This window comes from Myxocyprinus asiaticus, chromosome 50 (assembly GCF_019703515.2).
Source record: "Myxocyprinus asiaticus isolate MX2 ecotype Aquarium Trade chromosome 50, UBuf_Myxa_2, whole genome shotgun sequence".
Taxonomy (NCBI): Eukaryota; Metazoa; Chordata; class Actinopteri; order Cypriniformes; family Catostomidae; genus Myxocyprinus; species Myxocyprinus asiaticus.
The window spans coordinates 9028102-9054750 of record NC_059393.1 but is presented as its reverse complement, the minus strand read 5'-3'; the positions used below and the strand labels follow the sequence as shown (position 1 = coordinate 9054750).

At 37.7% G+C, this 26649-nt stretch overlaps 1 protein-coding gene across 1 annotated transcript; it reads left to right on the top strand.

The window, feature by feature from the left end:
• Window positions 1-456: 456 nt before the first annotated feature.
• On the top strand, window positions 457-26649 carry LOC127438877 (adhesion G-protein coupled receptor G7-like). Its single transcript, XM_051694793.1, has 16 exons — window positions 457-1071; window positions 7295-7514; window positions 7656-7760; window positions 9097-9200; window positions 9603-9749; window positions 10579-10670; window positions 10919-11055; window positions 13774-13893; window positions 14000-14160; window positions 17908-18060; window positions 20361-20473; window positions 21308-21636; window positions 23278-23359; window positions 23644-23802; window positions 23920-24079; window positions 26162-26649. The coding sequence occupies exons 1-16, from the start codon at window positions 457-459 to the stop codon at window positions 26258-26260; spliced, it is 2796 nt and encodes a 931-aa protein (XP_051550753.1). The 3' UTR covers window positions 26261-26649.

Genomic DNA, 26649 nt, shown 5'->3' with positions numbered 1-26649 from the left:
GTCACCCGCAGCTTCAGGTGAGTGGTTCACGGAGGATGTTGCTGTCTCCATCTTGAGTGGTCCCCTACAGAAGAGCCAGAAAAGTCTCACCTGGATGAAGTTTTTGTCATGGTCCAGAGAAGCGCACCATTCTTCCCTGATGTCCATGCGGATCTGACAAAGACCTGGTATATGCTTACTCCACACATTCAGGTCGGAGGTGCTGCTGTTCTCACTAAAGTGGACCAAGTCGATGAAAAAGGCTACTCAAAGCTTCCCCCAGTGGAACAGGCGGTTACAGCTCACCTCTGCCATAATACTGCCATGGGATGGAAATTCCTCCCCACCCACCTCTCCAAGCCATGTCGACCAACATCCGAACTGGCTGGAAGAGCTTATACAGCAGCAGGCCAAGCTGGTTCAGCACTCCACAGCATGTCAGTGCTCCAGGTTTTTCATGCTAAGCTCCTTAACCAAATGAATGAGCAAGGTTCCGATCCAGAGCTGCTCAAAGAGCTCCGCACCACCACAGATTTGGCGCTGCGAGCCACGAAAGCTACCATTCAGGCCATCGGCAAAGCAATGAGCAACCTGGTGGTTCTGGATCAGCATATTTGGCAAACTCTCACAGAGATGTGCAACGGTCTCTTTAGCAACGCTGTAGAAGGCTTTTCAGAGAGCTTCATCATGGCGCAAAAGCAGTCTCAACAGATTAAACACTTTCTGCCAAAGAGAAGTAGCACTTCCCCTTTCCCGGTACGCTCCAAATCTAATTCTGGTCAGCGCCCGGCAAAGAATCCATCTCTCACTCCCCCAGCCCAGCTGAAAGCTACTACTGAGCCATTAGTGAAGCCACGCAAACCATGGCCCAAGCGTAAGCACCCGCCTTCTCAGCATGAAAAACTCGCAGATGGAAAAACCCCAGGCAGCAGAAACGTTCCTGATATGCCCAGTCCCATGAAGAGGAGCCCAGAGCTCACAGTTATTCACGGCCCAGAGCCGAAGAAGGTTCGATTCGAGGCACACAGTGTTTCTCCTCTCTTCCCTAATACTGTTCATCGGGAACGGGACATTGTTCAATATGTTGCTTCTGTGAGTATTACTCAAACAAAGATTGTTCTCATAAAAAAAGAATTAGTGCCCATTGTACAAACATGGGATGCTCACACATTCTTAGAAAAAGGGCCATTTCCTCTTCATGTATTATACACCCCACACATTCTGCTCAACCGCTTCCCTATGGTGAGAGGCGCTTTATCTCTTATAGCAAGCAAATCAATAATACTGCTGTCCCGCTGCACGAACGCATGGCGAGCCCTCATGGGCATGTCAGACTGGGTGTTAAAAATGATTGAGCATGGTTATTCAATTCAGTTTGTAAGCCAGCCACCTCGCTTCTCGCACAGTGTTGCGCACAGAGATTCACAGTCTGCTCACAAAATACGTGATAAAGAGTGTCCCAGACTGCTACACACACAGCGGGGTTTACAGCCGTTATTTTCTCATTCCGAAGAAAGACACCAGGCTTCAGCCAATTCTAGATCTGAGATGCTTGAATTGCGCGTTCAAAATGGTAACTCTGAAACAGATCTTATCGCACATCCGTCCTCAGGACTGGTTTGCATCAATAGATCTGAATGACACGTACGTTCATGTACCAATTTCACTGTATCACAGGCAGTTTTTGAGATTCACATTCGAGGGAACAGCGTATCAATTCAAAGTCCTTCCTTTCGGTCAGTCTCTGGCTCCCCGCATGTTCACGAGATGTATTGATGCGGCGCTCGCCCCATTGAAAATGAACAGTGAACGGATTATGAATTACCTCGACGATTGGTTATTACTAGCCCAATCAGAGGCACTACTGAGTGAACATAGAGACTTGCTGCATTGCCATCTGAAAAATCTGGGTGTGAATGTCAACTGGGTGAAAAGCACACTTTTCCCCAGCCAGCAAGTCTCCTTTTTAGGTTTGTCTCAACTCCGTGAGCATGTGCGCACACCACACGAATGAGCGCATACAGACCATACTTCGGTGTCTGTCTCAGTTCAAACTGGGGAAAACATTGCCACTGAAATAATTTCAGAGAATACTGGGTTTTATGGCGGCAGCATCCGCTGTCATACTGTTAGGTCTGTAACACATGAGACCTCTCCAGTACTGTCTCAAGCGACACGTTCCACATCGCGCCTGGAGCATCAGGCGCACGTGCATCGTGGTGACTTGCCTGTCTGCTCTAGCACCATGGACAGCGCCGGCCTTCTACCAGGGTGTTATGCTGGGTCAAATTTTCAGAAGAAAAGTGATGACCACAGACGCAGGTTGGGGCACGGTGTGCAATGGATGCCCGACTTTCGGCACCTGGACAGGTGTGAAACGGGCGTGGCACATCAACCGCCTAAAACTACTGGCTTCTTTCTAGCTTTGAGAGCTTTTCATTCTGAATCACCACGTTCTGATTCATTCGGACAACACAACAGTAGTGGTGTACATAAATCGCTAGGATAGACTCCGATTGCCACAATTAATGAGCATGACACAACGCCTCCTCCAATGGAGTGGGCGTCATCTCTTCTCATTGCATGCAACACATGTCTCGGGCCGTCTGAATTTCGGAGTGGATCTGTTGGCACGCCAGGAAGTATTACCAGGGTAATGGAGACATCATCCTTAGACAGTGATGAGGATTTGGGAAATATTCAGCAAAGTGGATATCGACCTATTCGCCTCTGCAGAGAACGCCCACTGTCCCCTCTGGTATTCCATGTCCCAAGTCCCACTGGGTGTGGATGTGCTGGCACACAAATGGTGTGCAAGTAGGCGTTTCCCCCGGTGCACCTCCTTAATTCTGTCATCAACAAAGTCCAAGAGGACATGGAAACAGTTCTGTTAATTGTGCCGAAATGGCCCAATCAGTCCTGGTTTCCAGAGACTATAGAAATACTAGACGGTCCTCCATGGGAAATACCATTGAGGAGAGACCTTCTCTCTAAAGCACAAGACACGATTTGGCATCCCCAGCCAGAGCTGTGGAACCTACATGTGCAGCCCCTGAATACCATTTTGTAGGCTAGAGCACTGTCCACGAGACGACTCTATGCACTTAAATGGTGTGTGTTGGCAAATTGGTGCTCTTCACGTGGTTAAGACCCAGTGAATTGCCCCATAGCTGAGATTTTGAAATTCCTTCAAGAGAGGCTGGATGCTGGTCTTACCCCATCAATGCTCAAGGTTTATGTAGCCACTATCTCATCATACCACACCCTGGATGCTGGATCTCTGATAGGCAAACATAATCTAGTCATAAAGTTCTTTAGGGGAGCGAGGCGTTTGAACCCCCCTTGCCCTGCTATGGTGCTGATTTGGCACTTAAATCTGGTGCTGAAGGCATGCACAAACTCCTCGTTCGAGCCACTGGAATCTGTTGAGCTGCAAGTGCTTTCCTTAAAGACTGCACTCCTTTGGAGGAGGGAGAGTGGGCTAGGATTCTAAAAAACGTGAAGTCTGCATCTAGAGATGGTTTCGTTTTGCCCCAGACTCTGTGTTTTGGGTGATGGGGCGGTCACTGATGTTGAGAATAGACACATAAAGAGTTGGGTCCTAACCAGTGTCATGATTGCTAGACAGATACTTTTAAGGGGATGGAGGTCAGCTGGAGCGCCCTCATTTAAGGAGTGGATTGTTGATTCTGTGTATATATGTTTTTCTGTGTTCAACATGTGAATCAATAAAAAATTGTTAATCTGAAAAAAGACTGCACTCCTGTTGGCTTTGGCCTCATTTAAATGGGTGGTTGACAGCTCATGCCTGGAGTTTGGTCCAGATCTGTCAAAAGCCACCATTAAACCTAGAAAAGACTTTTAACCTAGAGAAGGTTTTATCAACTCCCTTCAGGGCTCAGGTGGTTCATTTGCAAGCCTTCTTTCCCCCACCATTTAATTCAGATGAAGAGCAATCTATGCATGTTATGCCGGGTGAGGGCATTGCATACATATGTCGAGCACATCCGTCAGTTTAGGCTGTCGGATCAGCTCTTTATTTGTTATGGGTATGTACAAAAGGAATGTCCGTCTCAAAACAAAGGCTCTCTCGCTGGATTGTTGATGCGATTGCCCTCGCTTATGAATCACAGGGCACGAATTGCCCTATTGGCATCAAAGCGCATTCAACCAGAGGCATGGCCTCTTCAAGGGCATGGACAAACGGTGTGTCCTTACAGGACATATGTTTGGCAGCAGGATGGTCCTCACAAAACACATTCACAAGGTTTTATAACCTGGACATGGCATCCATCTCCTCACAAGTCTTCTCTGTATAGAGTGCTTCTTCTTTCAGGTGGGTGAGCCCAAGCCCTTTTTATGGTGGGCTACCGACTATAATCAACACAGCCACCTAATTATATGCTGTTGAACTCCCATAAGAAATAAAATCTACTTTCCCAACCTTGTTGTGAGATGTTTAATAATCCATACTGTGTATATCTATATGGTTCATATAGATCCCAGACTACATTAGTTTCCATCTGGCATTTGCCATATGGGACTAGTTATATACACTTTAATATGACTTATAAGCAGGGTTGGGAGGGTAACTTCTGAAATGTATTCCACTACAGATTACAGAATACATGCTGTAAAATGTAATTTGTAACGTATTCCGTTAGATAACTCAAGGTCAGTAACGTATTCTAAATACTTTGGATTACTTCTTCATTACTGGTAGATTTTTTTTCACTTGTTTTGACTATAAAAACACTGCCAGTACAGTAAGACAAAATACACGTTAAAAATATATTCTCTGAAAAACCTAAATATCTTATGCAGTGTTTGTTTCTAAAACAAGATAAATCAAATTGATCTTGTTTTAAAGATTTTTAGATATTTTTACAGGAAAACAATACAAAAATTATTATCAAGAATAAGATTTTTGCCCTAATATCAAAGGTCTTACTAGAAAAAAAAAAAAAATAATAATAATCCAGCGTGAATTTTCTTGATAAAAAAAATATGATCGTGCCTGGTAACATGTGCATGTAAAATGGCTAGAAATAGCATTTTAGCTTAGTGTAAAGCTGACAATTTACACAAGGATTATTTATATTTCTTCTGCTCCAAACTTACTTCTCTGTCTACTCGTATGAATGTAACACTTCGTGTTTCACCGCTGTTCAAATGCACTTTGGATCGCATCATTTATATGTATAAATTTTTCCATCTGAAAGGACTAAAATATAAATAAAATGCAAAGTAATCTCTTCAGTAATCAAAATACCTTTTGAATGTAACTGTATTCTAAATACCAATGATTTAAAGTGAAACTAGAGGAATACAGTTACTTATATTTTGTATTTTAAATACGTCATCCAGTTACATGTATTTCGTTACTCCCCAACCCTGCTTATATGTCATTGGCCTGTGGCCTGTGACCCCTAATGAATATATCTATTTAGTGTTAAAACTCTGGGATTGTAATGTCACATTGTGATATCTTTCTCCATAGTGCTTACAGCAATGTTGAGTGAACTGAATCGAAAGAGAACGTCTTGAAACCTCGGTTCCCTGAGATGAAGGGAATGAGACATTGCGAAAACTCGCCTCACTACTACTTCAGAGTTTCATAATATGAGTGACTCACTCTTGTCACTCAGTCAGAAAATTCTGAAGAAATGGTGACTGAGCGCCCGCTTATATAGACAAACTGTGCGCCCAAAGGGCCGGGGCTCAGACACCATTGCCAATCACAGGATTGGTGTAATTGAATAAGGGTTTCAACAAGGTCATTTAAGAAGTATGTTTTACACTGTTAAGAGTACAAATTGTATTGTTATATTCAACTGACATATGTAACATATTTAAAGGGGAAGTGTGTAATTTCGGTGCTACTAGTGGCAACAAACGGAATTACAAAAATAAAGTATGTTTTCAAACAACCTTTGGCAACACCCCTTCATCACACCCTTTTGTACTCTCTGATTCCCTATGAACAAATAAGCTATACTAAATAAAAGGTGATAAACGTTTAACATCGTAATAAATAAGACTACTATAACATTTACACAGTGGACAAAAAGCATTGCAGAGGAATCGGATCGTCTGATAACATCATCGGATTGAACGGCAGTTGGTGGGCGGGGGATTTAGCACAAGAGGTGCGATAGTTCTTGGTAACTAGTAAGCGTAACGATACATATTACAAGTATCCTACGAATTTATCTGAAGCTCGACAGTAATAAGCCAACTTGTGTGACAATACCAGAGTGTAGCTTAGCTGTTGAGAAGCAACACGGCAATAACTGAACCCAAAAAATTCCCTCAAAGTCCTCCACCTTGTAAATTTGAACTCGGGTTTTACTCTGTTCTCTGTCTCTGTGTCTTTTAGCAAGTCTTCTAAATTTGGTGAAGCTGAGTTTTTTAACATGTCTGCCATGAATGTTCATATTCTCCCAGTTGAACAGTTTACTACAAGTTGCCACACCTCAAACGCACACTATAGGTTTAAACAAAGATGGGTGGAGCTGAGCGGGCCGCTCAAAATATAAACATCAATGTTTTGATAGTGCCTGGGAGGCTCACTGTTTACACATTTGGGGGAGGTAAACCCACGAATGGCTTACTTATAGTTGTCAATGAACAATAAACTGGGATATTAGAATGCATTTTGACATAAAAAAAGTTACACACTTTACCTTTAAATGACTGTGATTGCTTAGTACTGAAAAATACTGCATAAACTTACAGCAATTTCTAACAGTGCGGTTTTTTTTTTAAATTGTTTTTCTCTATAAAAATGCACGCTATACGATGCATTTGACCATTGCGTCGTATATTGCTGTCTTTTCAGCATCTCACACAGGAGCGGCACGTTTTCAAAAGTGTTAAGTTAAAAGAACTTCAACTTTTAAAAACACATCTTGACACACCTGCATTCTGTTCCATTCGCTGGGCTGCATCTATTTAACGCAAGAACGTGTTTGATCTGAAGGAGCTTTTAGCGTGTTGCTCATTGCACAAGATGCTGAAAAAGCAGCAAGATGTGTAACAATGGTTAAAGACGTTTATCTAGTGCGTGTTTACAGAAAAACAATTAAAAACAGTGCAGGCAGACACAAAAATGTTCTTTGTGTGAACCACAAAGAAGCCCATCTTGTTATTGTTTTAGAAAAACTATTCCAAAATAGCGCAGATGGCTGCATGCTATGCATCCAGTTGAAAAAAACAATGTCAATTAAATCATCAGTCAATTAAACGGCCAAAAATTACAGCACAGATCTAAATCAATGTTTTTCTTTTCCTTCACATAGCTTTTATAAATCAGTCACATCAATTCTTATTTTGGCCGTTACCTTCTTTAACCATCAATCCGCAAACAAATCCCACTACGACCACTGTGTCACTCTCACTGTCACCCATCATCCCCAACACTACCCTGCTTTCAACCACTCCTCAACCCCCACTGCAGTGCCTGAGAGGGGTTCGCTTGGACACTGGCGTCTGCCTCTGCCCTGATGAATGGACCGGGGAGACCTGTAATATAAGTAAGACAATTTCAAGACAAAAAAACAAGCAATTTGTTTCACATTTTTCACAAATTGTAAAAACATTTACTTTGGCAAATTTTTATACACAGGTCTTTGCTCATACATAATTTCTTTGTTTCCCCAATGGTATTGTTTCAGGTAAATTCTGTGCAGAGGAAACACTCAATGGTTTGACTTTTCCACTCACTGTCGTTGGCCAGCTTAACTATTCAACACAGTTATGCCCTACAGGAACAACCAATGGTATTTAATGTTCTCCACTTTTTACAAGTAAAGTAAACAGTCATTAACACATGTACAGTGGCCCCAAAAAGTATTTGGACAATTGAAGTTCTCAAAATGTATAAATTTCATTACATAAGAACAAAATATCAAACCAAATGGCATCTGCAATCACATGATGCTACAGTAGATGTTTGAACTTAATTCATGCATTACCTTTTTGAACCACTTTTGCGATTTCTTTTAAACAACTGGTCCCAGTATTCCCAGTTCAAGTTCACACAGGTGTAGTTCATCACATGTTCTGATGGGTAACTGTGATTAGGGTTTGACAACCATGAAAGTGTCCGAATATTTTTTTGAACAGAGTATCTACTGTTGATTTAACTTGTTAATTTAGTGCAATTAATTATATTAAAAAATGCTTTAAAAAATCAATGCAATTAATCGTACTTCCTGATGCGTAAGCACATTCCGTCATAAAAATACATATTTTCCTGGACCATCGGAGCGATTCAAGCTTGAAGTGAATGAAACTTTGTGTTTTTTCGAGCCATGTCAACAGGGGGCAGTCAGCGTGCTTCAACAAACCTCACAAGCAGTAAAGCTATACAGTGAGATACGGTCACACAGGACACTCATTTGACTGCTAAAGAAAGCACAACAGAATGTAGGGATTAAAAGTTCTAGGAACTTTTAACTTCTTTTAACATAACTTTTTAGACACAGCGTTCTGAAAACACTGCATTTATGATGCTGAAAACCAATGCGATGCTCCAGAAGTGTCCGTCTGTACATTCTGTAGAGCAACAATTTAAAATAGTGCAGATGGAAAGCAAGAACAGGACAGAATGACCAACTCAATTGCAAAATGAACTGCAGGCTGCTGTTGACTGTAGGCTTATGTTCAATGATATATAAAACAAACAATATATTGACTTTTAAAGGCACTTTTTGAATTGTCTAATCAATGCTTACTCATCTGCAACAATATATTTTAATCTAAATATCTGTATTTAATGATATGCATATATTACTTTGTAATGTATACTGTGTGTGTGTGTGTGTGTATATATATATATATATATATATATATATATATATATATACTGTGTATACTGTACCATATATATCTTTATTTGGCAGGCTTTTTTAGCAAATATTGATTAATTGATATGTGATTAATTATGATTAATTATTCGGCATGTCATGTAATTATTGTGATAAAATAATAATAATAAAAACTGACAAACTTCTTTTTTTTATGTTTTGCTTGCAAAGTTTACTTGTGCTATCTTTCTTTAAAACAAAAGCCACTTGTTTTGATATTTTATACGGTTTTGTATGTGCCGTTTAGCCGGCATTCCAAAGGCCTCAGCTCAGTGTTTAAGCTCCACACGTACATTTGGTGAAATCAAACTTCTGGACTGTAGCTTGACCATGGAGAGCATCCAAAGCCAAGTAAGTGAATGTCTGTGATGACACATTGTTTTGTGCACACATGCGTTTCTTCACATATTGTATGCAGCAGATCTTTTCAGATCCTGCTGAAAAAAAAAAAAAGCACACACACACAAAAAAAACAAACAAACAAAAAAACAACAACAACAACAAAAAAAAAAAAAACAGCTATAATAAGCCTGCAGTAAGCTTGTTGGCTGGCCTTAGTTGTTTGTTGTTGTTGTTGCTGACATATTTCAGTTGAGCACCAGATTGGCCTGACAAGATGACCAGTTTATACCAGCCAAAATGTGGTTCTGTTATAGGCCACAATCATTATCCATTACCTAAGTTCATATTCTTTGGAAACAAATAAATAAATAAAAAAAACATGTTCTAATTACACATCAATGATTTATTTAGGTGACTAATGCATCTCTGGAACAGAATGTGCTCATTGCCTGCAATCTCCAGATGCTCACATCCAAACCAGAGCAACTAACATCCCAGAACATCACCTCAGCGGCTAAGATTGTTTGTGAACTGCTGTGCTCCACCGTGTTAAATGAGGCAAGGATTACATCAATGTGTAAACATACAAGAAACATCATTGGTGACTTAAAGGAACCCCCATATTGTTCCAAACCCCTTTCTTTCTTCAGTAGAACACATAAGGAGAAATGTTATGGACTGACATCTCAGTCATCATTCACTTGTATTGCATCTCTATACAAGGCAAGTGAATGCTGACCAGAACTCAGAAGGTCTAAAAAGGACATAAAGGCAGCATATAAGTAACACATACTACTCCAGTGGTTCAATCTATGTCTTCAGAAGCGATATGATAAGCGTGAGTCAGAAACAGATACAAGTCCTTTTTACTATCATTTTTCACCTTTTACCAGCCATGACCAGTAGGTGGCGATATGTACTAAGAATGTGAATTACCAAAAAAAAAAAAAAAAAAAAAGAAGAAGAATGTGGAAGTGAAAGTGAAGATTTATATATATATATAAAAAATAAAATAAAATAAAAAAAAAGACTAATATTGATCTGTTTCTCACCTGCACTTATTATATTGCTTCTGAAGACTTGGATTTAACCACTAGAGTCGTATGGATTGCTTTTATGCTGCGTTAATGTACTTTTTGGAGCTTCAAAGATTTGGTCACCATTCACATTGTGAGGACCTACAGAACTGAAATATTCTTCTAAAAATCTTTTTGTGTTCTACAGAAGAAAGAAAGTCATACACATCTGGGATAGTATGAGGGTGAGTAAATGATGAGAGAATTGAAATTTTTTGGTGAACTATTCCTTTAAAGTTGCTTATTAGTTTATCCCTGCTTACGTTTAACGATGTGACTAGTTAAAACAAATGTTCCTTTTTATTGTACAGACAGTTGCAGTGGCAGTATTGTCCATCATCAGTCAGCTCATGAATGTTGATCAAAGCCAATGCTCCAACGACACTTATACTGCTTTTGAGAAGTATTTACACTCATTGACCTACAGTACATACAGATATACAGAACACATTAGAATTTGTTATAGTTATTTTACTATCACAAATAAGTTATCACTGTTTTATTGTAGTAACAATAACATTAGTAACTATGGTATTTTAGCAGAAACTGTGATTACCATGGTAAAATTTTGTAAGGGACTTAATTAAATCTTGGAACTGTTTACTTATTCAGTTTCGACATGGAAGTGAATCTTTGCATGTGTTTTTACAGTCTCACAATCACTTTGGAGGATTTCACTTTGCGCATGAGTGAATCAAAATCTGGCGGACTGGTGCAGCCAAACTTGGCTGTGCAATACCTCAGTGTGGAGAGTGGGACCCTGCAAGTTGAATTATATACTCTAAAAGGTCCAAAAGCTCCCTTTGTAAACCTTATATTTGATGTTATTAGAAAGGCATAACTTATGAAGATGTGCTGAAATCTCATGGATATTTAAAATATATTTTTTTTAATGTTTATTATGTTTTATTAATTTTTATTGAAACAACACATAATTTAATCATAAAAAACACACAAGCAGTGTTGGGTATTAATACATTTCATGTAATCTTTATTACTAAATCAGATTACAAAAATTTGATAAAACATTTTAAACGTGCATAATCAGGTTACAGTAAACATTTTTTATGTATTAGGATCAGGACAGCGACCCAAAACTGAAAAAGAGCAAATTACAGTTTGATTTCATGTTTATTAATGTTTAATTAATGGATTGTAAATTACTAATTCAATCACAATGTATGTATATATATATATATATATATATATATATATATATATATATATATACACACTACCGGTCAAAAGTTTTTAAACACTTACTCATTCTTTATTATAATTATTATAATTTTTTTAACATTTTAGAATAATAGTAAAGTCATCATAACTATGGAATAACATAAATGGAATTATGGGAATTATGTTGTGACTAAACAAAATCCCAAATAAATCAAAACTGTGTTATATTTTAGCATCTTCAAAGTAGTCACCCTTTGCCTAGAATCTGCAGACATGTACTCTTGACATTTTCTCAACCAACTTCTTGAGATATTTTTAAACAGTACTGAAGGAGTTCCCATCTACAGTGCCTCCGGAAAGTATTCACAGCGCTTCACTTTTTCCACATTTTGTTATGTTACAGCCTTATTCCAAAATGCATTAAATTCATTATTTTCCTCAAAATTCTACAAACAATACCCCATAATGACAACATGAAAGAAGTTTGTTTGAAATCTTTGCAAAATTTATTAAAAATAAAAAATGAAAAAATCACATGTACATAAGTATTCACAGACTTTGCCATGACACTCAAAACTGAGCTCAGGTGCATCCTGTTTCCACTGATTATCCTTGAGATGTTTCTACAACTTGATTGGAGTCCACCTGTGGTAAATTCAGTTGATTGGAAATGATTTGGAAAGGACACACCTGTCTATATAAGGTCCCACAGTTAACAGTGCATGTCAGAGCACAAACCAAGCCATGAAGTCCAAGGAATTGTCTGTAGACCTCCGAGACAGGATTGTATCGAGGCACAGATCTGGGGAAGGGTACAGAAACATTTCTGCAACATTGAAGGTCCCAACGAGCACAGTGGCCTCCATCATCCGTAAATGGAAGAAGTTTGGAACCACCAGGACTCTTCCTAGAGCTGGCTGCCCGGCCAAACTGAGCGATCGGGGAGAAGGGCATTAGTCAGGGAGGTGACCAAGAACCCGATGGTCACTCTGACAGAGCTCCAGTGTTTCTCTGTGGAGAGAGGAGAACCTTCCAGAAGAACAACCATCTCTACAGCACTCCACCAATCAGGCCTGTATGGTAGAGTGGCCAGACGGAAGCCACTCCTCAGTAAAATGCACATGACATCCCGCCTGGAATTTGCCAAAAGGCACCTGAAGGACTCTCAGACCATGAGAAACAAAGATTGAACTCTTTGGCCTGAATGGCAAGCGTCATGTCTGGAGGAAACCAGGCACCGCTCATCACCTGGCCAATACCATCCCTACAGTGAAGCATGGTGGTGGCAGCATCATGCTGTGGGGATGTTTTTCAGCGGCAGGAACTGGGAGACTAGTCAGGATCGAGGGAAAGATGAATGCAGAAATGTACAGAGACATCCTTGATGAAAACCTGCTCCAGAGCGCTCTGGACCTCAGACTGGGGCAAAGGTTCATCTTCCAACAGGACAACGACCCTAAGCACAAAGCCAAGATAACAAAGGAGTGGCTACGGGACAACTCTGTGAATGTCCTTGAGTGGCCCAGCCAGAGCCCAGACTTGAACCCGATTGAACATCTCTGGAGAGATCTGAAAATGGCTGCGCACCGACGCTCCCCATCCAACCTGATGGAGCTTGAGAGGTCCTGCAAAGAAGAATGGGAGAAACTGCCCAAAAATAAGTGTGCCAAGCTTGTAGCATCATACTCAAAACGACTTGAGGCTGTAATGGTGCCAGAGGTGCTTCAACAAAGTATTGAGCAAAGGCTGTGAATACTTATGTACATGTGATTTTTTTCGTTTTTTATTTTTAATAAATTTGAAAAGATTTCAAACAAACTTCTTTCACGTTGTCATTATGGGGTATTGTTTGTAGAATTTTGAGGAAAATAATGAATTTAATCCATTTTGGAATAAGGCTGTAACATAACAAAATGTGGAAAAAGTGAAGCGCTGTGAATACATTCCGGATGCATTGTATATGCTGGGCACTTATTGGCTGCTTTACTTTATTATTTGGTCCAAGTCATCAATTTCAAAAACTATTTTTTTATTTTTATTTTTTTTATTACATTTTAGTTTTATAATGAAATAAATTAATATGGTGGCACAATTATATTTTTGTCTACAAAACTAATTTCAAACATTTAAGCATACGCCTTCAGATCAAAAGATTTTTAAGATCATGAGAAACATTTCAGTCAAGTGTTTCAAAACTTTTGACCAGTAGTGTGTATCTATATATATATATATATATATATATATATATATATATATATTTAAACTAATTTAACTAATTTCATTGTAACTAATTCTAACATAATAATAACTGAGGTGTATTTCTCTAGGTCAGTCAAATAACTTTGCTCCTGACAGAGTAAGTCTGGGCACAGAGGCTGCTAACACGACAATCTCTACAGGACAACCCGATGAAATCCCCTTAACAATTAACCTGCAAGAAGATATGGGTATCATATGCATTTCTATTTTTATGGTACTTGGATAACTCTGCTTAAAAGAGTGTTTTGTATTCTGTAAGTGTCTAAATATTTACTCTTCCCCATGTCTCTTTAGGGAACAAAAATATAGGTATCGGAGTGGTTTTATATGAAAGTGATCAGTTTTTCAAATCCAGCCAGTTTATTAGTCAAATAGGTACAAAAAGAAGGGTGATGTCAATAAGCCTCACTAACCAACAGATGCTTGATAACCTGGAGTTCACCATGAGGCCCCAGGTAAATGAATTCACCCCATCACACGGTTACTTAACAAATCAATCAATAAATAAAAATAAATTATATATATATATATATATATATATATATATATATATATATATATGTATGTATATATATATATATATATATATATATATATACATATGTATATGTATATATATATAGTATATATATATATATATATATATATATATATATATATATATATATATATATATAATATATAGCTGCAAGCAGCAATGCGGAGTCAAGCCTTTAAGGGACAAGGCATGACAAAGACAAAAACATTAAACAGCTTTATAGAAAAGTGTGCCTTTCTGTCAGCTTTAAGGAATTTCATATATTACAGTGTGGTTTTCTGTAAAGCTGCTTTGAAACTATATGCATTGTGAAAAGTGCTATACAAATAAGAATGAACTGACTTGAAACATTGACTAAGCAAAGGGCTTTAACATCTGACAAGTCTACTTGATGCCAAACAGGCATTCCGAGTTCAAAAATAATACAAAACTTCAATAAAAAATTAAATAAAAAATTCTGAATTGAAGCAGGATTTAAGCAGCGAAGTGTATGGCCTACATTATAGTAAGCACAACATGAAGACTCAGTGGTCAACAGAAGTTACATTTTTAAAACTGTTCTTTGCTTGACTCAAACTCACAACCTTTTGAGCTGTTGCCAAATCCTTTAACCACTGGGGCACTCCGTTGACACAGCTGAACAATGCCAAAAAGACATGACAAGTTCAGAAGGAGCATACAAAAGCCTTGATTAGCATGCTAACTGATTAGCATGCTAAGCTAATGTTGCATATGAATAACAGTGTGATCAAATAGCCTTAAAAGATAGAATACTCTAGGTTTAGCATGCTAACCGATTAGCCTGCTAAGCTATCAAAGCATTCAACAAGGGGTTTAAAAGATATATCACTTTATATGAAAATGCAAATTGGTAGAGAGGCAATATACGTGATATCTGAAAATGTGGTATCGCTGGATTCCATATGACCCAAGGAACCTATAGACATCAACATCATAATTTTAGGATAGTGGTTCGAAAGTTAAGGGCAAAAATAGCAATTGTTGACATTTCTTGACGCATTGGTGGCACTGTCACCAAACTTTTCATGTCAGATCATGGTCCAAATGAAGCATACCAAGTTTAATTTCGATAGGACAAAGCGTTCCCGTAATACAGCGGTCCATTGGAATCATCAGCGGGAGAGTAATCAGATGCAAAAATAATTTTGTTTCTAGGCCAAACAGTTCAAAAGGTACACACAAAAGAAAAGTGAAACTTTGAACTGCTGGTGGTGCTACAGAATTTGTCTTAGAGGTCCCAAATATTCATGCCCACTCCTATTAGTGTGCCAAATTTCAGTATTTTCCTATATATGGTTCATAGGGCTGCCAAACATTCCCAACTGTGGAATAATAATCATAAGATAAGATACAAAAGCAACAGGAGCTTGGCCCCTAAATATTATTTTATTACGTAAGAAAGAGATAGGAGTGATATGAGAGACACACGAAACTAGCATAGCTATGAAGGAAACTGATTGCCAGGGGCAACAGTAAATTGTACAGTTTAGTGGCCAGTATACAAAAATATTTGACTGCAGGATGCCACAACTGATGAATCAGAACAAAGTTTTCCAGTAATCTGTGTAAGAAACAAGCATTAGAAAAAAATGCATTTATTTTTAAACTAATGGAAAAAATTCTATTCAGCTTGATTTTTAACCTTAAAAGTACTATGGTTTGTGTAACTATGTTATGAGGTTAAATAAGTTTATATTTAAACTATATATATATATATATATATATATATATATATATATATATATATATATATATATATATATACAGGTGCATCTCAATAAATTAGAATGTCGTGGAAAAGTTCATTTATTTTGGTAATTCAACTCAAATTGTGAAACTCGTGTATTAAATAAATTCAATGCACACAGACTGAAGTAGTTTAAGTCTTTGGTTCTTTTAATTGTGATGATTTTGCTCACATTTAACAAAAACCCACCAATTCACTATCTCAAAAAATTAGAATACATCATAAGACCAATAAAAAAAAACATTTTTAGTGAATTGTTGGCCTTCTGGAAAGTATGTTCATTTACTGTATATGTACTCAATACTTGGTAGGGGCTCCTTTTGCTTTAATTACTGCCTCAATTCGGCGTGGCATGGAGGTGATCAGTTTGTGGCACTGCTGAGGTGGTATGGAAGCCCAGGTTTCTTTGACAGTGGCCTTCAGCTCATCTGCATTTTTTGGTCTCTTGTTTCTCATTTTCCTCTTGACAATACCCCATAGATTCTCTATGGGGTTCAGGTCTGGTGAGTTTGCTGGCCAGTCAAGCACACCGACACCATGGTCATTTAACCAACTTTTGGTGCTTTTGGCAGTGTGGGCAGGTGCCAAATCCTGCTGGAAAATGAAATCAGCATCTTTAAAAAGCTGGTCAGCAGAAGGAAGCATGAAGTGCTCCAAAATGTCTTGGTAAACGGGTGCAGTGACTTTGGTTTTCAAAAAACACAATGAACACATTGCACCCCAAATCATCACAGACTGTAGAAACTTAACACTGGATTTCAAGCAACTTGGGCTATGAGCTTCTCCACCCTTCCTCCAGACTCTAGGACCTTGGTTTCCAAATGAAATACAAAATTACTCTCATCTGAAAAGAGGACTTTGGACCACTGGGCAACAGTCCAGTTCTTCTTCTCCTTATCCCAGGTAAGACGCCTCTGATGTTGTCTGTGGTTCAGGAGTGGCTTAACAAGAGGAATACGACAACTGTAGCCAAATTCCTTGACATGTCTGTGTGTGGTGGCTCTTGATGCCTTGACCCCAGCCTCAGTCCATTCCTTGTGAAGTTCACCCAAATTCTTGAATCGATTTTGCTTGACAAAACGTCAAGGGCATAAGGCTGCGGTTCTCTCGGTTGGTTGTGCATCTTTTTCTTCCACACTTTTTCCTTCCACTCAACTTTCTGTTAACATGCTTGGATACAGCACTCTGTGAACAGCCAGCTTCTTTGGCAATGAATGTTTGTGGCTTACCCTCCTTCTGAAGGGTGTCAATGATTGTCTTCTGGACAACTGTCAGATCAGCAGACTTCCCCATGATTGTGTAGCCTAGTGAACCAAACTGAGAGACCATTTTGAAGGCTCAGGAAACCTTTGCAGGTGTTTTGAGTTGATTAGCTGATTGGCATGTCACCATATTCTAATTTTTTGAGATAGTGAATTGGTGGGTTTTTGTTAAATGTGAGCCAAAATCATCACAATTAAAAGAACCAAAGACTTAAACTACTTCAGTCTGTGTGCACTGAATTTATTTAATACACGAGTTTCACAATTTGAGTTGAATTACTGAAATAAATGAACTTTTCCACGACATTCTAATTTACTGAGATGCACCTGTATATATATATAATTTTTTATTGAATAAATATTGTTAATTTAGATGTAACCTTAAGAACAACACTTTTTTTTTTCTCCAATTAACTTCCTTTATACTTATTCTGATTATTAGATCTTTTTTTTCATATGGTTATTTCATATGGTATCTTAGAGATACGCAATAGAAAACAGCACACAGAGAGAAAAAGGAACAGTTTTCTGGTTCTCTGGATTATCTTCAATATTGGACACAGTACTATGACAAACAATAACATTTAGACAAATAGCGGCCCTGTCTATTGAATATTGTATTGATGTGTTTCAGAACATATCCGGCTCAAGACCTCACGATTTTGCATGTGTGTTTTGGGACTACACTCAGAGCGACTGGAGCACAGAGGGCTGCTACAAAATGCTTGATGCTTCTGGCGGCATGCAGTGTAAATGCAACCACACCACCAACTTTGCAGTTCTGATGGTTAGTCAAACGACTTTCAAATAACATCTTTGTGTGACTCTGTGGCTCTGTTCTAAAACCTAGTGAGCTTCCTTTACTGCCTACATAAGGTGCTGTGCACCCTTGTTTTTTGTGTTCATCTTGTATTTGTATTTTTTCTAAATAAGCATGCATTAGGCAGACGTCTTTGCATGTTTATATATGCTGTATATTTTGAGGCACCCTGTATCTAGACATGTATCACTGTGTTTTTCAGCGTTTCGCACTGGAGCACTAAATTTAAGATGCCGTGTCAAATTAAAATAATAATTATAAACTTTATTTTTATATAGTGCCTTTAAAGGTAGCTTCTCAAAGTGCTTTACATGTAGAAAAGAACAAGAATAAAAAAGCATAAGGAAAAAAAGAATAATAAAAACAGGGTACAAAAATTAATCAATCAAGTAAAAACATTCCTGTAATATGTTTTAAGAGATGATTTAAATAAACTCAGGGTCTGTGCTTGTCTAGTATCTGCTGGTAGTGAGTTCCAAAGTTTAGGAGCACAGGAAGAAAAAGCTCTGCCACGCAGTCTGAGGGACAGCTAGGAGACCAAATTTGAAAGAGCGGAGATCACAGTTTGGGGCATGGAGAGTTAAAAGATCAGACAAATACATGCAAAGCATTGTAGGTAAGCATGACAATTTTAAAATCAACATGAAACCTAACAGGGAGCCAGTGCAAGGATTCTAAGATAGGAGTGATGTGATCATTTGTCCTGGCCCTAGTCAGAATTCTGGCAGCTGAATTTCGCACATATTGAAGTTAATTTGTGTGTGAAGCTGGTGTGTGGTGAGCGTTCTGGCGCACTATGGCTACTGTCGCGTCATCCAGGTGGATGCTGCACACTGGTGGTGGTTGAGGAGATTCCCCTGTTCACTGTATAAAGCGCTTTGAGTGTAGTGTCAGAATATAAATGTAACATTCATTAATTAAGTTAGTGTGGATTTACAGACACCAGCAAGGAGTGCATTGCAATAGTCAATGCGAGAAAAGACAAAAGTGTTGATCAGCTTTTCAGCCACAGAGAATGATAACATAGGTCGTAATCTTGCAATATTTCTCAGATGAAAAAGGATGTTTTAACAGTATTATACACATGTGGAACAAATGTTAAACTCGCATCACATATAACTCCAAGATTTTATTTTGGAAGGTTTTTTTTTTTTTAACTCCAAAGCGGACCCATACACAGACAGAGTTAAAGAGCCAGCTTGACGAAGCTGGTGAGGAGAGCCAATAAGCATAACTTAAATCTTATAACTATTTAAATAAAAGAAAATTGAGATTCATCCATGTTTTTATCTCAGAAATACAATTTGAAAGAAAAGAGACTACCACATTTTGACCAGATTTAGAGTGGATGTAGAACTGTAAATTCTAAAAGAGTAAGGGGCCTAAAATAGAACCCTGAGGGACACCAGAGTGAACTGAACCAAACTCAGACCTATATCCTCCTAGGGAGATGAACTGATCAGTGAGATAAGATTATGTAATTGAGAAGCAACAACACTTTCAAGGATTTTTGCAAGAAAGGGGATATTTGAGATGGGACGAAAATGGTTTAAATCATCCAATTCCATGTTCTGCTTTTTTGGCACTGGAGTTTAAATGCTGCTGGCACAAAACCAGTGCACAGGGAGTCATTTATTATACTGAGGACAATGGGACACAAAGAGGCAAATCAAGATTTAAATAAACTAATTGGGTGATGTTCAAGTACGCAGTGCGCTTTCATGCATGAAACCTCTTAGTGAAACAGAGTCAAGTTGAGTAAAATTAGAGAGAGGTACACCAGAAAAATTGGACAGATTAAGAGGTGAATCAGAAGAGACAGATGGAGTAGTGAGAATATTTTTACAGACATTGTCAGTCTTGGTGTTAAAGAAATCTAGAAACATATTACACATTTGTGGTGAAACAGGCAAGGTAGTGGGACAGTTAAATTTGAACAGTCTATTTATAGTGTGAAATAGATGCTTGCGATTGTTTTGATTGCTCACAATTATCTGAGAAAAATAAGAGGATCTGGCAGATTCAGTTCCTTGAACCCCGGGTTGCCAGATTTGAAACAAGTTAGCGGGCAAACACAGCGTGCTGGAGCCATGAAAGCCAGCAATACATCTAGCTAACATTGACGGAGTTATAAAAAATCCACATGTGCTGGTTTATAATTTGCAAACAATAAAAACATTGCAAACGTATGCATTAGCTGATCAACTTACAGTGTAAGGTTCATCGCTTGCCATTGCTCATTCCTGTGCATTGAATGTTCCCTGCAGAGCTACAAAGCGGATTACGTTTATTCCGAGGCTTTAAACTGGATCAGCATTGTGGGATGCAGTCTGTCTATTGTGGGTCTGGTCCTAACAGCACTTTATCAAATTAAGACCAGGTACGTCTAAAAGCACGCGCATACTTACTCACTCACTCACAAAATAAAAAATTATAATAATAATATTTGTGAGATTTACACATTTAAATGTCAAAACAAAATTCCATCAAATTGAATTGTGTAATTTTTTCCTATATAAATTTATAAAAATGTTAACTTATTATGCATAATATTGAAATACGTAATACTCTTTTCTATAATATTACATCTGTGGCAGTACTGTGTTATAGTGATGAGATAAGATTGTAATACCAAGGTTCTGTACTTTGATACATGGGTAGTTCCGCTGTGTGATATTCTACACTCCAATTAAAAGAGTTTCTGAACAATATTTTGCTCATTCTTTTATTATGCAAGCAGTCTTTATGACTTCATATTAATTGAGAGACTACATGGAATATTTGTCCTTTTAAGAATGAATTTGTCACTCATCAGAACCATTTATAATGAAATGGTGACTGGTAACACCTGTTATATCCGTTATTTCATAAATTTTTTAAATCTGTACATTCACATAATTTTTTTTGCTACAATTTTCATGTCGATAAAAAAATTGTTAATGCACAAATCATATACCAATATACAATGGAACTGAATGATTATCATATACTGTTTACATGGTACTGCAAGGTACTTCAAATAATGCCATGTTATTACCATGGTATGTGTCCAAATGACCATAGTATTGCCATGGTATCAAGTCCAAAAAATACAAAAATGGTAATACTTTTTAGTAAGTGAAAAATGTGTATTGACTAAATAATAACAGAGGTATCTGTCTTTTTGATTTCTTTTTTATATCAAAATAAATATCAAACACCCACAATTCAACAGGAAATTGAGAGGAACCAACTCCACTATGCTCTTAGTGAACATCTGCATTTGCATGACAATCTACTACCTGCTCTTCATTTTTGGAATCAATAACCCCATCCAGCACACAGACGATTCTGATTTAGAGAAGAATGTTATCCTTGCTTCAGACTGGCATCAGCCAGTGGATCAGGGCCCCTGCACTCCAGTCACAGTCCTGCTCCAGTACTTCCTGCTGGCAACGTTTGCCTGGAACACCATGTATGCTGCTCATGTGTTTTTCCTCATTAGTAATGGTCTCAATGGTCCACCCAAAGGTTTCTTCACTGTGGCCATGACAGCCGGCTGGGGTAGGTACATTTAAACTCACTGGCATGAAATGTCCTGACACTTTGGTTATATAAAGAATACAAAAGTATATATGTATGGTATTAAAGTATAATATGCTTATGTGAACCAAAGTAGGTTTACTTTAAATTGCTTGTATAATGTGCTGTGGAAGCCCAACTGCACAACCATATGACTGTCTGTGTAATAAATTATTTTGGTAACACTTTGTTAAGGAATTATAAAGGGGCACATTAATGACCATTAATTCATTTACAAATGCTTTATGAATCATATGTGGTTATAACAACATTCATTAAAAGGACGACTCTCATGCAATACCTGCCAAATACTGAGACATTTTACCTCACATGTTATAAATGCTTAATAACACATATATTTCAAACTTTTTACTTATGGAAATGTTCTTAGTGGACACCTGTAAAACATTCATTAAGGAGTTGCCTACATTTGAAACCCATACATAAAGTGACAGTATGGTTTAATGGTCATACGGCTTTATTATATGATATATGCTGTGAATGAGCATGAAGACCTGAAAAGTGGTTTTGCACAGGGACTTTAGGTAACTAGGACTAGGAAAAAACATTATTTTGACATCAACGTGACAAGGAAAGTGACAACCAAGGAATTACAGTAATGAATATAAACACAAAGCAGACGTTGCAAAATGACATAATTACTCCTTTAAATTTCACAATAACAGTCTATTTTCTTTATTGCGACATAAGTCATAGTTAAGGGCATTTTGTGGTTTGATTAATATAAATATGAATAAGTGTATTAATTAAGCATTTATAACATGTAAGTTAAAGAGATATTTCACCCAAAAATGAAAATTATCTCATCATTTACTCACCCTCATGCCATACCAGATGTGTATGACTTTCTTCTGCAGAACACACATGAAGATTTTTAGAAGAATATCTCAGCTCAGTTGGTCCATAGTGAATGGTGACCAGAACTTTGAAGCTCCAAAATGCACATAAAAGAACTCCATACGTCTCCAGTGGTTAAATTCAAGTCTTCAGAAGCAATATGATAAGTGTGGGTGAAAAAGAGATCAATAATTATGTCTTTTTTTTAACTGTAAAACACCGCTTTCACTTTGACATTCTTCTTGTGTTTTTGGTGATTCACATTCTTCATGCATATCGCCATCTACTGGGCAGGGAGGAGAATTTATTGTACAAAAGACTTAAATATTTATCTGTTTCTCATCCACACCAATCATATCGCTTATGTATTTAACCACTGGAGTCTTATTGGTTACTTTTATGCTGCCTTTATATCCTTTTTAGCATTCACTTGCATTGTATGGACCTACAGAGCTGAAATATTCTTCTAAAAATCTTAATTTGTGCTCAGCAGAAGACAGACAGTCATATACATCTGGGATGGCATGAGGGTGAGTAAATGATGAGAGAATTTTCATTTTTGGGTGTACTACTCCTTTAAGCTGCTCTATATTTAGCAAGATTGAATGAAAGTTGCCCTTTTTATGCATGTTGCTTAAATAAATGATTCATAATGCATTTGTAAATGACTTATTAGTCATGAATGAATCCCTTTATAAACCCTTATGTAAAGTGTTAACATTATTTTCGATAAATCACATTGGATCTCTTTATTTTATGTTTTAGGCCTGCCTGCTCTAATTGTTGGCATCTCACTGGCAACCACCTACAGCTTCAAGGACCCGTTAGGCTATCGACAAGAACAATTGTAAGTAACAAATAATTTGCTAGGGAACCATCTTTGGTTTAAGCTGATTTTTTATTTATTTTTTTTTTAATCAGGGTTTCTTTTTACCATTTGAAACAATCAAAACATTTGAATTTAGCAGAATTTAACTTGAATTGTTGAAGTTGTATAAAATTACTTTGTCTTGAACATATCCCCAGTAACACTCTAGCATCTGTGACACGTTATGCATGGGCACAACTCACATTTTTCTTCCAAAAATGTAAAAAAATTAAATAAAAATAATCTTTGTTGTATTGTTGCAGTTGTTGGCTGGCTTCTCTGGACAAGGAAGAAAGATTTGATCCAAAGCGGCCTATGCTTGGGGGTTTTTTACTCCCTCTAGCGGCCATGCTCAGTTTTAACATAGCTCTACTCATCTACTTCTCACAGACAATCTGCTGTGCAAATCCTAACCTGAAGAGGTACATGTTTGAAAATAGAGGCCATTATTCTTTTATACTTTATATCCAGTGTATCCAGAGCTCAAATATGTAATGCCATGTTGCAATAATATTTCAACATTAATTATGGTTGTTTAGCTCACGAGGAACTTCTCTAAAGAAGAAGATGCTGAGTAGTTTCTCTCTGGCTGTGGTGCTCGGTTTGTCCTGGGTCATTGGCTACTTTGTGCTCATCACCCATGATAAAACTCTTTACACCATTCTCAGCGTGGTCTTCTGTCTCTGCAACACAACTCAGGTGTGTTATTGCTGTTGCTGTTATTTTGTCAGTGGAACACAAAAGTTGAAATTTTGAATAATCGCTTCATAACCGTACAAAGCCATTCTCTCTTTTTTAAAGAAACAGATTGTAATTTAAATCAGTATTCAATGATAACCTTACCATCTGCTTAAGCTCATGTTAAGCCAGTGTCCACAACCAGATATTAAAAATTACAAAATAGAGTGTTAACATCATTGACGCCAAAGCGGCAAAGCCTGCTCTCATGAACGTTACATTACCTTGGCAACATTTTTGCAAAAAAGAATTACATGCTGTATTACATGTTGCGCTCCAGTTTCCCAGTGAAATGTCCAGCGGGGGGGCGCCAAAAGCGAGTGAAATGGTGCCATAATGGTAAGAGGTTTTTGAGGTGAATATTAGATGGAGGTTTTAATTAGTAAAACGTACCTCACTAACCTAAAACTTTAACCTAAACCTAACCAATAGTGATCTAAAATCAAATAAGAGGTAGATGCAAAACAGATATCCCTACTATTAACCAACTAACATAACCGATAGTGTCCAAAAACACAATGAAAAATGAAAATCATATTTCCTGAAGCAACTACGTAATTATGTATGGCTTCTATGACACTTTCGTCTCACATGTTGGCTTGCGCGTTTGACTGGTCTTGAACCACGAGTCCAAAGTCCGAAGTCTAACACTCAATCATGCGAGTTCCCGCACAAGCAAATCACATTGGAATAAATGAGTAAATGTTGGTGGGTCTGTGTTAAAATGTTGTTTTTCAAATGATGCATTACAATAAAAGTATTTCGATATCATAACAGCAGTGTGTGAGTAATAGAGCATGCTGAGTGACTCCAGCCAGGTCTCCTAAGCAACCAAATTGGCCCGGTTGCTAGGGAGGGTAGAGTCACATGGGGTAAACTCCTCATGGTCGCTATAATGTGGTTCGCTCTCAGTGGGGCGTGTGGTGAGATGTGCGTGGATGCCGCGGAGAATAGCGTGAAGCCTCCACACGTGCTATGTCTCCGCAGTAATGCGCTCAACAAGCCATGTGATAAGATGCACGGATTGACGTCTCAGATGCGGAGGCAACTTAGATTCGTCCTCCGCCACCCGGATTGAGGTGAGTCACTCCGCCATCACGAGGACCTAGAGCGCACAGGGAATTGGGCATTCCAAATTGGGGAGACAAAAATAAAAATAAAAAAACAGAGGGTAATCAAAGAGGCAACAACAGTAAACAGGCATAGATCAAAAACCAGATAAACAATTGAAAACCAGGCATCCAAAACAAAATCACAAATGCAAAGACGTAACCCAAGAGACAAGAGTAAGGTTGAGATAATCCAAAAGACAGATAACACGATACAATGCTTTGTAAGGCAGAATATCTGACAATACTTCACAATGCAAGCATGGTAAAACAGGAAGTGAACTTTAGAGTTCAACTCAGTCTTAGAACTCAGGAGACAGTGACCTCTAGTGGTGAGGAGTGTGTGGTGTAGGCTCAGATGTCAAACTTTGGCAACAATGAAGAATTTGCAGCAAAGCTCATTTGCATTTGAAAATAATGAATGGTGAATTTGCAGAAACTCTAGATTTTTTGTAAGGGTGAAAGTGAATAAAACGCATATTTGTTGTAGCACCTCTAATGTTAATTTAACCAGGAAACTGCGATGAAATGTAGGTCATTTAGAAAAAGTCAGTTTGCAAAAATTTTGTTATAGTAATGTTCATTCTATGAGACTAAGTTGCATTCATTCTTGTGTCTAGTAACTGAATGTGATTCAATATTTTTGAAGTTTGAATGGTGCATTTTCTTTTTTTTTTTTTTTTTTTTTTTTTTTGAGCTTGACATCCACTGGTCACTATGAACTGTCAATAAATGGCAAGAGTTTTGTACCAAAATATCTATTTTTGTGTTCCACGGAAAAATAACAGTACACCGCTTTAGTATGATATGAGGCTGAGAAATTTTAGTGACATAATTTAAATTTTTAGGTAAACTGTTCCTTTAAGATACTATTAGGAATGTTTACCGGTTTGCAGTGGTTGTTAGCTAACTGTACTTTTTCTGTCCTCCAAAGGGTGTTCAGATTTTCATTTTATTCACACTGAGATCTATCCTAAAGAAGAGAGCCCGAGATAATCTTGATTCTAAGACTGAATCAAAGGTGACTCCTTAAAATGTACTATTTAAAGACACAAAAAGCCATGGACAACAGACAAGATCAAAGACTCAGGCCCAGATTTACTGTCAAGCCCAACTAGTTTTCTTTTTTTGTGCAAATGCTTTTGGCATATCCCCTTTATTTTAGAGTTACAGTCATTTGTCATTTTGCCTTGCTAACAAAAATGGATGTAATCTCTTATTTATACAGGTATAACAGGTTTCTAATATCAAATATGGGGACATTTAGTCTTTAGTATTACATACAATACAAAGTCTTTCTATATTCAGACATTAGAATAGAGTCAGCCTTTCAATAATCCACTTTAGATTTTGTGACAAGTCTTTGATTTAAATTGGACTTAATTGGGGGTTTTTTTCTTTGCAAAAAATAAAAACATGCTA

Coding starts and splice junctions, on each gene's coding strand:
- LOC127438877 (XM_051694793.1), top strand. CDS start 457: ATGAATGAGCAAGGTTCCGATCCAGAGCTGCTCAAAGAGCTCCGCACC. Junction 20,474..21,307: donor CTTTATCAAATTAAGACCAG/GTACGTCTAAAA, acceptor ACAATTCAACAG/GAAATTGAGAGGAACCAACT. Junction 23,803..23,919: donor GCAAATCCTAACCTGAAGAG/GTACATGTTTGA, acceptor ATGGTTGTTTAG/CTCACGAGGAACTTCTCTAA.